Source organism: Rhinatrema bivittatum, chromosome 3 (genome assembly GCF_901001135.1).
Source record: "Rhinatrema bivittatum chromosome 3, aRhiBiv1.1, whole genome shotgun sequence".
Classification (NCBI taxonomy): domain Eukaryota; kingdom Metazoa; phylum Chordata; class Amphibia; order Gymnophiona; family Rhinatrematidae; genus Rhinatrema; species Rhinatrema bivittatum.
Window position 1 is genome coordinate 529,244,925 of NC_042617.1, and position 16,943 is coordinate 529,261,867.

Below are 16,943 nucleotides of genomic sequence, written 5' to 3' on the forward strand. Positions count from 1 at the left end.
GGGGGCTATCGTACCTGTTCCTCCGGAGGAGCAGAGGAAGGGACATTACTTCATTTATTTCATCGTCCCCAAGAAAGAGGAAACTTTTCGGCCTATTTTGGATTTAAAGAAGGTCAATGTTGCCTTCAAGGTACCCCGTTTCTGCATGGAGACGCTACAGTCTGTCATCGTGGCTGTGCGAAAGGGCAAATACCTGGCATGCCTAGACCTGACAGAAGCCTATCTTCACATCGGCATTCGATGGGACCACCAGAGGTTCCTCTGATTTATGATCCTGGGGCAGCACTTCCAGTTTTGCACCCTACCATTTGGCCTGACCACAGCTCCGCGAATGTTCATCATGGTGGTGGTGGTGGTGGTGTCCCTGAGGAAGGTGGGAGTGCTGGTGCATCCATATCTGGATGACTGGCTCATTCGGGCAAAATTGACGGCCCTATTCTCACAGGCTGTGGAGATGGTTTTAGCTCGTCTACACTCACTGGGTTGGGTGGTCAACCTCACCAAGAGCCATCTTGTGCCCTCCTAGATCCTGGAGTTTTTGGGAGCCCGTTTCGACACTCAAATCGGCAAAGTCTTTCTGGGGACAGAATCATCAAATTGCGTGGGCAGGTGCAGTCCCTGCTGCGAGCCTCTGTGCCCAGAGTCTGGGATTACTTGCAGGTCTGGGATTACTTGCAGGTCCTTGGTTCCATGGCTTCGACTTTGGAGTTGGTTCCGTGGGCCTTCGAGCATATGAGGCCTCTGCAAGCAGTGTTGTTGTCCCGTTGGAACCCTCTCTCAGAAGAGTTCTAATTCCCATTGCTGCTTACTATGTTGCCAGGTCCAGTCTGTCATGGTGGCTGGTACAGCAGCATTTGGAGTGTGGCGTGGACCTGGAAATACCCTGGTGGATAGTGGTGACAACCGACGCCAGCCTCTCTGGCTGGGGTGCTGTGTGTCAGGACCGGGCAGTGCAGGGCTAGTGGTCTCAGGAAGAGTAGTCATGTTCGATCAATCGTCTCGAGACACGGGCTGTTTGCTTGGCTCTGGAGAGTTTCCTCCCCATTCTGAGTCATCAGGCAGTTCGAGTATTGTCGGATAATGCGACAACGGTAGCATATATCAACCGGCAAGGCGGAACAAGGAGTCGCCCTGTGGCGCTCGAAGAGAATCTATTGATGACCTGGGCAGAACGCCATCTACAGATGTTGGCGGCATCACACATTGTGGGGGGAAACATACAGGCAGACATCCTCAGTCGCCATCAGCTAGACCCGGGAGAATGGGAGCTGTCTGAAGCCATGCAGCTGATATCCCGCCGGTGGGGCAAGCCTCATGTGGATCTCATGGCGACCCACGCAAATGCCAAGGCATCTCGCTTCTTCAGTCGCAGAAGGGATTACGGCATGGAAGGGGTCGATGCTCTGGTGGTTCCCTGGCCTTGCAACGTGCTCCTGTATGTGTTTTCCCCCATGGCCACTGGTGGGAAAAGTAATAAGAAGGATCAAGATTCATCCGGGCCGAGTCATTCTCGTAGCTCCAGAGTGGCCACGCCATCCTTGGTTCGTGGATCTTGTTAACCTGTGTGTGGAGGGACCCCTAAGATTGGGTCATTTACAGAATCTTCTACGGCAAGGTCCCATATTTTTCGATCAGACAGCTCACTTTTGTCTTGCAGCCTGGCCTTTGAATGGCGTAGGCTGCGAAAGAAGGGATATTGGGATGAGGTGATCTCCACTCTCCTCAGGGCTCGGAAGACTTCTGCCTCTCTAGCTATAGGTCTTTGAGTCTTGGTGTGAGTCTCAGGGGGTGGATCCTCGAAAGGCATCAGTTTCCTTCATCCTTTCTTTTCTGCAAGACGGGCTTCAGAAAGGATTATCTTTTAATTCCCTCAAAGCTCAGATCTCCGCTTTAAGTTGCCTACGGGGCCAGATCCAGGGCTTCACTCTAGCAGCTCATCCTGATGTAACGTGGTTTCTTCACAGATTAAAGCATCTGCGGCCGCCGACCTGGCAGATATGTCCTTCCTGGAATCTGAACTTGGTTCTCCGGGCTTTGTGTGAAGCATCTTTCGAGAACTTCAGGCCCTGTCCTGTAGAGACCTTTCCTGTGTATCTCAGATGCCGGTGTTCGTTTGGGGGGATAACAGGTTAATTCTTAAGTGTTTATTTAATGCATGGTTTCTGCTTGAGTATCAATAAATACCGAGGAGCAGCAGGTGGCTCACCAGTTTTTCTCTGTCTCCATCTGCTGGAAGGGAGGCAAAACCCAGCAGCCTGGACTGATCCGTGGTACTACAGGAACGAAAATTAGCAGGTAAGAACCAATTTTCCTTTACATACACCTTGCTCTTGGGTGCACCTCATTTTAAACTACTTGAACATACTTTTTATCAACTGCACCTTACTGTAACTTGCTTCTCCCTAAAACCAAGTTTCCCATCCTGTGATCCAGGAGGCTTTCAGGTGAATCTTCATTGGGAGCATGCAACCAGAAAAAAAGCAGAACAAAAATAAAGCAGTTATGCTTAGCAGTTCTTAGAAGTCTCCAATTCAAAGTACAGTAGCAAAGAATCTGGTGGGTGTTGGTTATAGAGATCATGTGTCTCCTTTGATACAGTTTCATTGGTTAACAATAGAGTTTGGGCCAGGTTTACGTTTCTGATTGACTTATAGGGCTTTGAATGGCTTGGTTCTGAGTATTTGCTGTTGAACTTGATTTCCTATGTATGTGAGGTACACTTCTCTCATAATGAGTGTCTATGTGTTCCTCCCATAAGTGAATCCTATTTACAGAGAAAAGCAAGTTTGCTTACCGTAAACAGTGGGGAGCTCACACTGGCCTCTACAAGATGCAAGGTTTCTGGTCCCCACAAGAGACTCTATCTTCAAATCAGTCTTTTGGAATTCAGAGCAATGGAACTTCAGTCATATTTATTTATTTATTTATTTAAAGATTTTTATATACCGGGGCACGTGTATCACATCACCTCGGTTTACATAAAACAATAACTTAGCAAACGCTTTACAGTTCAACAATTTAACTGAAAGTACAGGCAACACGGTAACCATTTATAACATCAACTCATATGCAAAACGATCAGGAATAAAAGGGAGTTAAAGGATCTGTAGCAATAGCAATTAATTAATTATGTTTCTTGACAAATGTTCATACATTAGGGGGAGTGGAGTAAAGGGGGGAGGGGGAGACCAAGAGACAGTTATGGAGGAGGTGAACATGGATAGGAATGTTCCCAGACTGTTAGTTGTAAGCTTGTCTGAATAACCAGGTTTTTAAGTTTTGTTTAAATTTTTTGTGACATGCTTCTTGGCGTAGATCAGAGGGCATGCTGTTCCATATAGTAGACCCTGCTATGATGAACGATCGTGCTTTTGTAGATGCAAGTTTGGTCATTTTCGGCAAGGGGATCGGAAGTCTAGCTAGATGCTGAGGTCTAGTTGGTCGGTTAGAATCTTTAAAGTGTAGGTGATCCGTGAACCAGTGCATATTGTTGTTGTGGATGGCTTTATGTATTAGCGTGATGGCTTTGTATGTAATCCTGGATGAAACGGGTAGCCAATGTAGTGCTTGAAGTGCAGGCGTGATGTGTTCGTGGCAGCATGTGTCAGTAATGATGCGGGCTGCAGCATTTTGCAACATTTGCAATGGTTGAAGTGTTGTTTTAGGTAGGCCTAGTAGCAGAGTGTTGCAGTAGTCAATCTTTGATAGTATGGTTGCCTGAAGGACTGTACGGAAGTCATATGGGTGTAAGAGCGGTTTTATACGTTTTAGAGTGTGGAGCTTGAAAAATCCGTTTTTAACCATGTCTGAGATGAATTTTTTGAATGTGAGATTGCTGTCAATGATTATTCCCAGGCTGCGTACTTGCTGTGCTATGGGTGGGCTGGTTTGTGACAGAACCATTTTGCTCATGGTGGTGTTTTTTGGGGGTGTGATGATGAGTAACTCTGTTTGTTGGTGTTGATAGCCAAGTAGTTGTCTGTGAGTATTTTTTAAATTTCTGATAGCGTTGTATTCCATGTGTTCATGGCATCATTGATAGAGCTAGTGATGGGGATGATGATCTGTACATCATCAGCGTAAATGAAGTGTTGAAGGCCCAGTTTTGAAAGCAGCTGGCAGAGTGGTGTGAGATAGATATTAAACAGGGTTGAGGACAGTGAGGATCCTTGGGGGGACCCCTTGTGCAAGATTTCTTGGCTTAGATTCTCTGAAGAAAAGATAGCCTGATGCAATCAATTAGGATGTCTTATTCAAACAAGCAGGGAGAAACCGGATCTTGGATCCTTTGCCAGGAGACCCTACTCATATGGCAGTGGGCAACAGATAACAAAACCACACTACAGGCCACTTATCTGCCAGGCATAGCAAATACCCTAGCAGATAGCCTCAGCAGAATGATCCATCCACACGAGCGGTCACTACAACAATCCATAGCCAACCATCTGTTCAGGCTCTGGGGTCAGCCTTGGATCGACCTATTCACATCGGAACAAAACTGGAAATTAAATAAATTCTGCTTCATAGTGCCCAGTGCACTGCGTGAGGCGCAAGATTCTTTTCTGCTTCCCTGGGACTTGTGATGCTTTTCCTCCTATACCTCTTGTAGCAAGAACCTTGCAGAAACTTATGCGAGACTGAGCCACCATGATTCTAATCATGCCAGTATGACCAAGACAAGTATGGTATGCATATCTAGTTTAACTGTCCACGAGACCTCTCATAATCTAGGAGACAACCTATGTCTCTTATCTCAGGAAGAAGGTTCTCTGCTTTACCCAGCCTGTTGGCTTCTCAACCTCACAGCATGGACATTGAGTGCTCAATCTTAGTGTCATGGGCCGTACCAGAACCAATTCAGGACATATTCCTCTCAGCAAGAAAACTGTCCACAAGATGCATTTATGCCTTTAAATTGAAAAGATATTCGAACTGGTTTGCTTCTCCTAACCTAGACCTGTTCACTTGTGAACCAAAACACCTATTGTGCTGCCTTCACTTTTTTTGTCATAATCTAACCTTGCAACAGCGTTGGTGCGATTACATCTGAGTGCTGTTATTGCCTACCATTCCCCCGACAATAGAGCTCCAGTCTCCATGCATTCTGAAAGTCAGAATAAATGAACAACACAAGGAGGCAAATGCCTAGGCTGCAGGACAAAGGAAACAGTCTCCATGCGTGGATGTGTAGATTAGGACATGCTCAATATACCTAGTTAAAGTTCCAGAAATTTTGACATAGGGCTCCATCCGATGATGTCCTGCATGTGTGAGGACTACCATCCTGCTTGTACTAGGAAAAATTTAAGATCCTATCCATCGTGGATGCCAGTTGGCACCATGGATCAAGGGCTATGGATGCCATCATGACTGGGTGCGCAGCCAGTGAGCATCACAGGCACCACTGAGCATCGTGGGCGCTGATGCCATTGATGCTGCTGGGCATCGGGGCATGGTGGCCAAGTTCCATCGATGCAGTTGAGCGCCAAGGATGCCATCATGTGTGTGGGCACCAAGTGCCACGGGCACATTAAGCATCATGGGCGCCACTGATGCCATCACATTTGTCAAGCGGTATGGGTGCTGTCAGGTACCATCAATGACATCAATTGCGACGATTGATGACCAATGCATCAAGTCCTTGGCCTCATGGCATCAACGCCGGAGGCCGTTCCGTGCCCAAGGGCCCATATGCGACCGCTCTAGTGCTCCCTACTGTCACGATGGAACTCATGTCCCAGAACTACTCAATTCACCTCCAACTACCAGTAGAGGTTCGGACCCAGCTCCAATGGTGGCTACAGGAAGACCACCTAAGCAGAGCAGTAAGCCTATCCCCACCGAACTGGATATTGCTCACTATGGATGCAAGCCTGCGAGGGTGGGGAGCCCACTGTCAGGAACAAGAAAGAGGCAGATTGGAACATAAACCGCCTTGAAGCACAAGCAGTCAGACTAGCATGCCAGCGATTCAGCCACAGACTCCGTGGATTATCAGTCAGGATAATGTCGGACAACGCCACAATAGTCACTTATGTCAATAGCCAGGGAAGAACTAAGAGCCACCAGGTGTCTCTGGAAATAGACTCCTCATGGCATGGACAGAAATAATCCTTCAAGGGTCTCAGCCTTCCACATCGCGGGAAAAGGCAGCGTCTCAGCAGACTACCGCAGCAGAGAGACCCTGAACCCGGGGGAATGGACGCTGTCGGCCACAACCTTCCAACTTATAGTATATTGCTGGGGTCTCCCAGCCATGGATCTCCTGACCACCCATCTCAGTGCCCAAGTTCTCAGGTTTTCGGCCGCAGACAAAAACTAGGAATCAATGTTCTCGTCCAGTCCTGGCCAGAGGAAGATCTTCTGCATGCCTTCCCTCCATGAACATTACTGGGCAGGGTCTAAAGTGGCCGGTGCCTCTATGGAATCTCAATCTAGTATTAGACTTCCTAGTGGGGCTTTCTTCAGACAAACACTCGGTCTGTCACGAAGACGGCATTCTTGGTGGCAATATGTTCAGCTCGTCGCATCTCCAAACTACAAGCACTATTCTGTCGGGAACCGTTCCTTAGCTTCACGCCTGAAACCATACAACTGCGCACTGTCCCCTCCTCCTTACTGAAAGTGGTTTCACTTGAACCAAACCATCTCGTTACCACCTCCAGATGAACATAAGGACTCGGAAGACTCATTCCTTCGTCGCCAGCTAAACGTCGGCAGACTCCTAGTCCGATACCTGGAAAGATCGGAACTGTGCGCAAAACGGACCACCTGTTTGTTCTTCACAGGGGGAAGAAACAAGGGGAAGCAGCCTCACCGGCGACCATAGTCCGCTGGATCAAAGAAGTAATCAAGGTGGCCTACACAAAGGGAGGAAAGCCCTTACCTCTACAAGTTAAGGCTCATTCTACGAGGACCCAGGCAGTATCCTGGGCGGAAACCAAGCTGCTGTCGACTGCCGAGATCTGTCGAGCAGCGATGCGGTCCTCCATACACACCTTTTCCAGGTTCTACTGCCTGGAAGTGCAGGTCCGGGAGGATACAGCTTTGCAAGGGCAGTACTAAGTGGGCCACGGGCAGTCTCCCACCCTGGCAGGGAGTAGCTTTTGTACATCCCATTGGTCCCGAGTCCATCTGGCTACACGCTAGGAAATTGAGAAATTACTTACCTGATGATTTCGTTTTCCTTAGTGTAGACAGATGGACTCAGCATCCCGCCCACGGCTGCTCCAGAAAATGAGAACCTCGGATAACAAACTTCGAGATTAAGCAAATACGGGTAAGCCACGGCCTACCCCTAGTTCAAGATACCCTTGGTTGGTTTGGTGTCGGCGTTAATTGATTGAATACACTGGTCGTCTCCAGTTTGGAAATCAGTTGAACCAGTTCAAGTTTAATCAAGTTGTTTAAACAAACATATATCCACAAAGGCTTTTCAAGGAGAATACTGAAGAGCTAAGCTTGCTGCAAGGGTATATGTAGAGTGACGTCAGCATTGAAATCTGACTCCGTCTCCCATCTGCTATCAGGAGAGTACAATATCTATTGGTCCTGAGTCCATCTGAAGTGGCAGATGAAAGCACAGGTATTTACGGAGAAACCTGACAAGGAGCTGTTGTGATACTCGCTAAAAAGCATCATAGTGATGTCTGGTTGTTTGTCTATTTTATTTTGTTTAAGTTGCTATTATTGATGTTTTTTTTTTTTTTGTGAAATATATTTATTAAGTTTTCAACATATTAACCGGCAAATAGCAAAATACAGCAATGATAACTTGGAACTGCAGGAACCAAACAGTGAGCTTTACAATGGGTACAGAGAGAGATACAAAAAGACATAGCAAAATACAAAATACAGAAGGATGGTCACAATCCAGACGGGAAAAGCTGGAATCCTTAAAGGACCCGCCATTTCGGATTCCGACATTATGCTCTAAGCTGGCCACCCGACCAAATAACTAAGCCTCAGTCTGCCCGTGGTAGACACCAAGTGTGTATGTCCGGGAGTAAGAAGTTTGCCAAACCCCCCCGCCCCATGTGTCTTCAGTATCAGTTAAATACATACATACCGCTAGCATCCTTTTGTCAAAAGGGCTCTCAGCTTGAGAGATCTATGGCTTAAATACTTACAGTGCGTAGTTGGACGCAAATAAGTATTCAAAGGTTTCCATATTCGTTCTACCCCTAACCGACGTTTAGCTGAGGTAAATTTGGCACTACTATATTCCAAAGTATATAATTTCATAAGCAAGGTAAACCAATGTTCATGTTTCGGGGCTTCCTCCGTCACCCACCCCGTGAGGATCACCTTCTTTCCAATCAATCCAGCCTTACGTATAAATTTAGACTCGTCTAACGACATCGCTGAACCATACTTCGGGATTGCTCCAAAAAGCCACCACATCGGGTCTAACTGTATGGACTTGTGAAGTAGTTGGCTACATGTATTCACTATTTGCAACCAAAATGCCAATATCACGGAGCAGGACCAAAAGCAATGGGTGTAAGTGCCCTCTACTAGTTTACACTTCAAGCATAGAGATGACTCTGTGATGTTGGCTTTAAAGGCTCTACTTGGAGTCATGAAATAATGTCGCAAAAATTTATATTGCAGCTCCCGGTACAATACACTTTCTGACCAAGTAGGTAGCTCTCGAAAACAATTCGAAAAAATCTTTTTAGACAGTGTGAATTTCGGCCACCGGACCCAGCGATCAAATACAGAGGATACATTGTCTATGTCCGGTACCTCCTGTAGTGCCTGCCTGTACCCCGCAATAGTCGGTTTCCGTTGGGATTGAGTGAAAACCAACTTATACAGGCTCCAAAATGATGACAAAGGTTCAAAATGGCACTGCTTAGTACTTATGAAATGTCTTAATTGTGAATAAGCAAATTGATCAGCATTGGAGAGGTGGTACTCGTCCTGCAGCTCGGAAAAATCTAACAGAAGCCCTGTAGTCTTAGAGAAACATTGGTATACCCATTTTAACCCCTTGTGTTTCCATTTATGAAAAACAGATAACGCCATTGCAGGTGGGAAGAGTGGGTGATCACAAATATCTAAGAAAGCAGTCACCGTAGAAGTAAGACCCATCTTTTTACACAAAAAGACCCATGCACTTCTACAAGCGCGGATCCATGGTTGAACAGCTACTACCGGTAATAGATAAGTGGCAGGCAGTTGGACTACAGTGTTCAAGGACCTAACCCCCATCCAATCTTGAAGGTCTGTCAAGGGCGTATAATGAGAAGTACCTCCCAGCATGTCCCGCAGATGCCTCAAAATTGCTGCCAGGTTGTAAGTACGGACACAGGGACAATTCAAACCCCCCTTCTGAATTGGATTCATTAGAGTTCGTAGGGCAATACGGGCTTTTTTCCCATTCCAAATAAATCTATTCAACATGGCATTAAGTTCCTTGCAATGGCTCTGCGTCAACCATAGGGGCAGCATTTGCATGACATAGATCCATTTGGGCAAGATCATCATTTTAAACAGTTGTATTCGGCCTGAAATCGAGAGAGGTAAGGGCTGCCATTGGGCAAGAGCCCGCTTTGTAACAAGGAGTAAGGGGTCAACATTTACTTTATACAAATCCGTTAAAACTTCTGGGATGCGGATACCCAAATATTTCATTGAACCCGTAACCCATTTAAGCGGGAAGCTTCCCGTCCAAGCGTCTCGTACTCTTCCCCCCACGTCTAAGACTTCTGATTTGTCTTGATTTACTCGAAGCCCTGCAAACCTACCATAGGCCGATTGTATAGACAATACGAGCTGCAAAGAGGTCCATGGATTGGTGAGAAATATCAAAATATCGTCCGCAAAAGCGGCCACCTTAAATTCACATCCTTCACCCCCAATCCCTTGAATTTCTGCAGTCTGGACTATTTTCCGAAGCAATGGGTCTATGGCCAAAATATATAATAAGGGAGATAAGGGGCAGCCCTGCCTCACCCCCCTCCCTATTCGTACCGCCTCAGACTTATACCCGTTTGCTACAATATGGGATTCTGGGTTATTATATAAAAGCGAAAGAAAAGTCAAAAAAGTGCCAGAAAATCCATATCTCCCTAGACATGAAAACATATATGGCCAAGACACCCGGTCAAACGCCTTTTCAGAGTCAAACCCGATGGCCAATGCCGGGATCTTGTTGTGTATGGACGTCGCCATTGCGGAGACCAAACGGATAATGTGGGAACAGGCAGGTCTATTCTTGACAAAACCCACTTGATGTTTCGAGATAAGGTGGGGCAAAAGATGTCCCAACCTGTCTGCTAGAATTTTGGATATGAGCTTGAGATCACAGTTGAGTAATGAAATGGGGCGGTACGAGGCAGGTTGCTGAGAATCTTTACCCGGTTTAGGGAGAACTGTAATATAAGCTGTGTTAAAATGGGCTGGTAACGAATTCGTTTGAGTGGCATCATTGAAAAAAGAAGTGAGTGGAGAGACTGTGATCTTAGCAGTTTGTAAAAATCAAAGGAGAATCCATCGGGTCCCGGGGCTTTACTTTTTTTACATGTGGAAATGGCAATTTCGACTTCAAGCGGTATGATTGGTCTATTCAGGAATGCTAATTGAGAGGCTGAGAGCGTGGGGATAGGGAGTCCCTGAAAAAATTCCGCCTCCTCACTCTCCCCTCCAGCTACATCATCGGTATATAGGGACTCATAAAAGACACGCAAAGTTTCGCAAATATCCTTGCGAGAGGTAACTACCTTCCCCTCCCTTGTTTTCATAGCCGGAATAAATGTTTTCCCCCTACGTGCTCTAACCATCGAGGCCAAGAGCTTACCCGCCTTATTGCCATATTGGAAGAAATTCCTCTCCGCTGTTTGAAACGCCCTTTGAGCCCTTTGATGAAGTAAACAATTAATATCTCGCAGTGTATGAAAATATGCCTTTTGGTGTGCCTGTGTGGGGTTGGTAGAGAGTTGTTTTTTGTGCAATTGTAATTGAGACTCTAGCCTCAATATTGTTTGATGCAACCGCTTTGTTCTGGAAGCCATATAGGAAATGAGCTCTCCGCAGAGGACGGCTTTAGCCGTTTCCCAATATAATTGAGGCTGCTGTTGATGGGAGTGATTGTGGAGATCATACTCCTTCCATTTACAAAGGAGAAAGTCTTTAAACTCCTGATCCTCCCCAAGGAAACCAGGGAAACGCCAAAAACGTTCATTATGCTCCCTGTGTTGAAAGCGCAGTTCGACCCATATCAAAGCGTGGTCTGAAACCGTGGAGGGGCCTATTTCAGCCTTGGAAAGCGCCTGGAATCCATCTTGTGGGGTTAGAATGTAGTCTATTCGGGACATAGCAATATGAGCCCTCGAGACATGGGTATAGTCCCTCTCAGAGGGGTGCAACGTTCGCCATGAGTCAATCAAAGAGAGTTCCTGGCATAAGAACGCGGCTCCTTTCACTGCACCACCCCTGAGGGGAAGACCCGGGGGCGACCTATCAATCTGGGGATCATGTGTAAAATTAAAGTCGCCCTCGACAACGACATACCCTTGGGCGTGTGCCACTAGCTGTGCTAGCACATAGGCGTAAAAAGCATGAGAATAAACATTTGGGGCATAAATATTACATACTGTTACTACCTGCCCATTAAGGTGCCCGTAACCATCACCAACCTACCGTCAGGATCCTGAATGGTGTGAGAGACATCAAAAGAAGCATCTTTATGTACTAAAATAGCCACCCCTCCTTTCTTCCCTTTAGCAGGGGAAAAATAACAGGCTCCCACCCAATTCTTCTGGAGCTTTTGACTCTCCTTGACCGAGAGGTGGGTTTCTTGGATACATGCTACCGTGGGGTTACTTTTCTTTAGTTGTTGTAATATTTTATACCGTTTAATTGGTGACCCTAACCCATTGACGTTCCAAGAGACAATTTTTGTATTATCTCCCATTGAAAAGAATGAGTAAGAATAATATAACAATAAACACCTGCCCCAGAAACCCTAACTGCAGCCCAAACTGCCACCAAGCTGTGAGACATCTCCCGGGCTCACCCACCCAGATAATGTACCTCAATGGCCTCTTCAAAGAGTAGCGTGCCCTCCTGAGTCGGCCCTCTAGTCCTTGCCAACAGACGCTATGGCCATGCCTGCAGAACCCTTGACACATGTCCACCCCTTCCCCGTCTTCCTCCCCTACCATCCACCTCATCCCTTCCCCCTCCCTCCCCCCCCTCCCAAACTCCCCGGAACCCTATCCATCTTATGCCCCACTCGGTGTGGGTTGGAATCACAATTTAATGCGGGCGGGTGCCACACCTCAATTGAGACATCTAGCTTTGTTTGCCTCAGAAAAGTCAAAAGAATGTCCTTATTTTTAATTGTCTGAGGGACGCGGTCTGTACAGATCACTCCTGAAGCTGAGGGGAGCTGAGGCCCGACGATGACTGCCAAGGTACGTGTCCCTCTTGTCTCGAGCCCAGTCTCTACCTTTCCTGGAATCCCGGAGCGTACGCAAAGTCAAAGTGTGTGCCATCTTCCTGTTAGCTAAGCTTAGCACACCAGGGGCAACCATAGCAGCCGCCATTTATGCCTTCGTGCGCCAGGGATACTGCGCCGCAAGTTGCCATCCGATGTGTCCCAAAGAAGAGAAAAAAAAAAAAATTATTAATTGTCGGAGGGACGCTGTTGGGACAGAACCCTCCTGGAGCTGAGGGGAGCTGAGGCCCGACGATGACTACAAAGATACGTTTCCCTCTTGTCTCGGGCCCAGTCTCCAACTGTCCTGTAATCCAGGGGCTTACGCAAAATCCAAGTATGTACAGGCAACCTGTTAACGAAGCTGAGCAGAGAAAGAAAAAAAAAAACGGAGAAAAGAAGGGAAAAAAACAACAGGGGCAACCATATCTGCCGCCATTTATGCCTTCGTGCGCCAGGAATACTGCGCCACATGTTGCCAACCCATGTGTCCCAAAAAAACATAGAACAGACTTACTAAGCTCTTCTCAGCGCCATGTTTGCTCTAGGAATTGCTGGGCCAACTCAGGCGACTCGAAAAGGTGCGTCTTATTCTCGTGCCAAACTTTTAGCCGTGCGGGGTATTGCAAGTAAACCGCACTTGCTTATTGAAAAGCGTCGAGTAGATCTGTGAGTAGCCTCTCCTTTGACCAGAAACTTTGGCAGAGTAGTCCTGGAAAATGCGAACACGGTGAGTCTCATAGGCCAAGTCAGGAACGCTTCTATATGCTTGTAAAAGAGCTTGCTTATGCGCATAATTGAGGACTTTTGCTATCACAATCCTCAGCCTGTTCTCTCCCTCTCTGCGCTGCCCCAGACGATGGGCCCTCTCGATCCGAAAAACCGGTAGCAGTTCCGGCAGATGGAGAGCATCGGGTAGCCAGCTTTCCAAGAAGGAACCCAAATTCTTTTCAGCTAAGGTTTCTGGCAGCCCTAAAAGCCGAATATTAGATCTCCTGCTTCTGTTCTCGAGGTCTTCTATTTTGTCTGCTTGATCTTTTACTTGTTTTTCCAGTTGTGAGAGCCTCGTATTCTGGGTATTTGTGTCATCTTCCAGGGTACTCACTCGATTTTCTATGAGTTCCAAACGTGGATTGAACTCCGCTAAAGCGGTATGGATGTCTTTTACTTGAGAGGAGATTCTGGCCAGCTTTACATCTAAGGCCTCCATCAGCAGCGATTTAAGCTGTTCAGACATGTTCGGGGATAATTCGGGCGCAGCAGGGCTAACCGGCGCCTCAGTCCCGGCCGCCATCTTAGCTTCACTCCCCTTCGGTTTGTCTCTGTCCTTTTTCCCAGCTCGAATGGGCATTCCTGATGGCGAACGCTGCATATAGTTGGTAATGGACATGTACTCAAACTCCGATGCCGATTTGGCTCACTAAGTCGATGTTTTGCAGGCTATAACACGGCGAAAACGAAGTGTGGCACCCGGAGCCCTCCGAAACACGTCGGACCGTGCTCACCGCATCACGTGACCTATTGATGTTTTTAATATTGTAAGCTGTCATGATTGTGTGAGTGTATGGTGGATAAATAATTAAAAAAAAAATAAATAAAAGAAAGGAAATTTATTATTCTAAATAGAGGGTGGAACAGAGCCAAGAAATAGGTAGGAAGTAAAGTACAGAAGAAAGTTTTGTACCTGCTACTGCAACATAGCACACGAAGGGTTTGCAATGACATGATACAACAAATGATTTGTTTCATGTACTATAATTTTACTTTAAGCTGTCATGTGAATGGCTTAGAATAGTTAACAATAAACAGCATTTGAGGGATTTTTTATTATTTTTATCATTTTTATTTTATTTTTACTGTTTTTATGCCATTTAGTATGTCTTAATTATAATTGTTTAAATATCTCTGGTTACGGCATTTTAAAATTGGCAGATGACAATTTGTTAGAATTTTCTGTATTATGTAACAGCATTGAGTGGCAATAGCATCATTGTGTTTTTAAAGGTGATTTCATGCTGTGTGTTCCATTGTGTTTTACTGTCGTCAACTATTTTATTTTAAGTCTGTCATTTTATTACTATGTTTTAGACAGATATAGTATATTTGAATACTGTGGGTCTGATTTTAAAAAGCATTTACTCGAGTAAAACTGGGTTTTACTCAAGTAAATGCACTTTACTCGGGTAAGTGCACCTTTCAAAATTGCTACAATATATGTTATTGGATTGTCCATAGGATTTACTTAAGTAAGTGCACTTTACTTGAGTAAATAGCTTTTGAAAATTTGCTACAATAGTATGTTACATTTATGCTCATAACTCCTTTGAAAATTACCCCGAGAGTGTAAAATTGGAAACTGCTTAGAATTATCAATGAGCAGTCTAGAAATATTTAAACCAATAAATAAAAATGGCTTAATGTGGACTAATTGTGCACTGGTTTGCTATGGTGATTGTGAGCCATTATTTGCATCAATTCACCTGTCCTGTTCTCTTTATCTGTGCAGAGGAACGGAACCCTTACAAAGAAGTTTACACAGAAATCTGGGTGGAGCCTGAAGCTGCTACTTATGTCCCACCTCCCCCAGCCAAAAAAACACGGAAAAGCACAGAGAAGCCGAAGATTAAGGAGATCATAGATGAGCGGACTCGAGGTAGGAGCAAGGGGAATGCCAAATGGCTTGGAAGCATTCTAGGGAGAAGGAAAGGAGTTAGAGGGCTTCTGTATTAAAGCTGAGTTATCTGAAAAATGGAATGAGAAGACTGATTGGTCGATTATGGTTTTCCTGGTGGGTAGCTGGCATTTTCTGGCAGGGAAATGTTTTCATCTGCCAACTTTGGCCTGGCTATACCTCATTCCATAAATTACAGTTGTAAAATTCTAAGAACCCAAATTCACTTTTGTTGTTCAGGTTGAAATATAATAACATTATAAAGTTGTATGAAGAAGTTTTCATTCATACAGGATCCCAATGCTTAACATACTATACAGTCGTATAAAGAATACAGAACGACAGCTCATTAGATAATAGTCATGAGTGAAAGGAGCCAGAGAGGCTTCTGTAACTCATGAGTAGAGAAACCACACTGGAGCATGGAAAACACATCTTTAAAAAACAAATAGTACATTTAATGGACAACCATTACATTTTTTGTTTAAGCCAAATAGTGTTGATTTTCAAAAACTTGTAGAGTGGGTAAGATAACTGGTTAAATTTACCTGGTTATCTTTGAACAGATATTCAGCTGCACTTACCAGGCTAATTGTGCAGCTGACTATCTGAATATAGGCCTGCTATTTGTGCAGCTGGGGTTACACAGCTAAATTTTGCTAGTTAATGCTAAATTTGTTGCCAGAGGATGAGGTTAGTGCAGTTAGTGTAGCTGGGTTTAAAAAAGGTTTGGAGAAGTTCATGGAGGAGAAGTCTATTGACTGCTATTAATCAAGTTGTCTTACAGAATAGCCACTGCTATTACTGGCATCAGTAGCATGGGATCTACTTAGTGTTTGGGTGCTTGCCAGGTACTTGTAGCATGGACTGGCGACTGTTGGAAACAGAATGCTGGCTTGATGGACCATTGGTCTGACCCAGTATAGCAATTTCATATGTTCTTAATTTTGCTAAATTCAAAACCTGCTCTAGAAACGCCTTTGATCCAGACCCTTTTTTAACTAATTAACTCCTAGATTCATCAAAAAGTGTTAATAATGCATTGATAATGCCGCAGTGACAAAAAGGGTGTGTTTATGGAAATGTTTTAACTTAGTGCCCTATTTTTCACATCTTGCGCTAAGGGGGGGGGGAGAGAGAGCCTATCTAAAACGCCCTCATAGTAGTGAAGTATTTATATCTCTGAAGGAGGGCCATCTAATAGGTCGAGGTGAGGTGTTGGTGGTGGTTTAGGGGCAAGTTTCGCATGTAGAGTTAGATGTACGAACAGCACAGTACACCTTGGTGAAGATTTGACGACATTTAGCATGAGGAAAGTCTCAAAAAGATTAAATTTCTACTATATTCTCTTACCCTAGCTTGATGGACTCTATAACAGGGTACCATCAAACTAGGGTAGGAGGGAGGAATTGAAATATTGGAGGGGGTATGTTTCAGCAATATTGGGACCCTCCCCACTAAAATACCGCAGCCATTTTTCATTTATCAGAGAAAGAAACTCATGATAAATATCACGGGGGAAAATGTGGGCTTAACAGCCCACTTCACCTGGGACTGCTATTATGTTAAAGGGCCACACAGCCAAAAAATAACCCTCCCTCCCACTGTGTCCTACCCCCGCTGCCGGTAGAGGCAGCCTAGAAGTACAAAAGAAAAGTTTAAAAATTAGCTTTAATTGTCTTATGGCGACGCCTCTCCTCCTTTCAGAAACCCCTTTCTTTAGTCAAAACTCGTCCCCCCCAACCAAATATCCCCAGTAGCAGGACCTCCCTAAAAACATCATATTCCCTGGTAGTTTAATGGACTCCCTCCATACATAGAAAATTG

General features: G+C 45.4%; 1 protein-coding gene across 2 annotated transcripts in view; it reads left to right on the top strand.

The window, feature by feature from the left end:
* DNMT3A (DNA methyltransferase 3 alpha) overlaps window positions 1–16,943 on the top strand; it is a 502,482-nt gene that overhangs the window by 218,032 nt on the left and 267,507 nt on the right. For both annotated transcript variants that reach the window (XM_029596281.1, XM_029596280.1), the window contains exon 6: window positions 14,952–15,098. In XM_029596281.1, coding sequence (XP_029452141.1) covers window positions 14,952–15,098 — 147 coding nt within the window. The remainder of the gene's footprint in view (window positions 1–14,951; window positions 15,099–16,943) is intronic.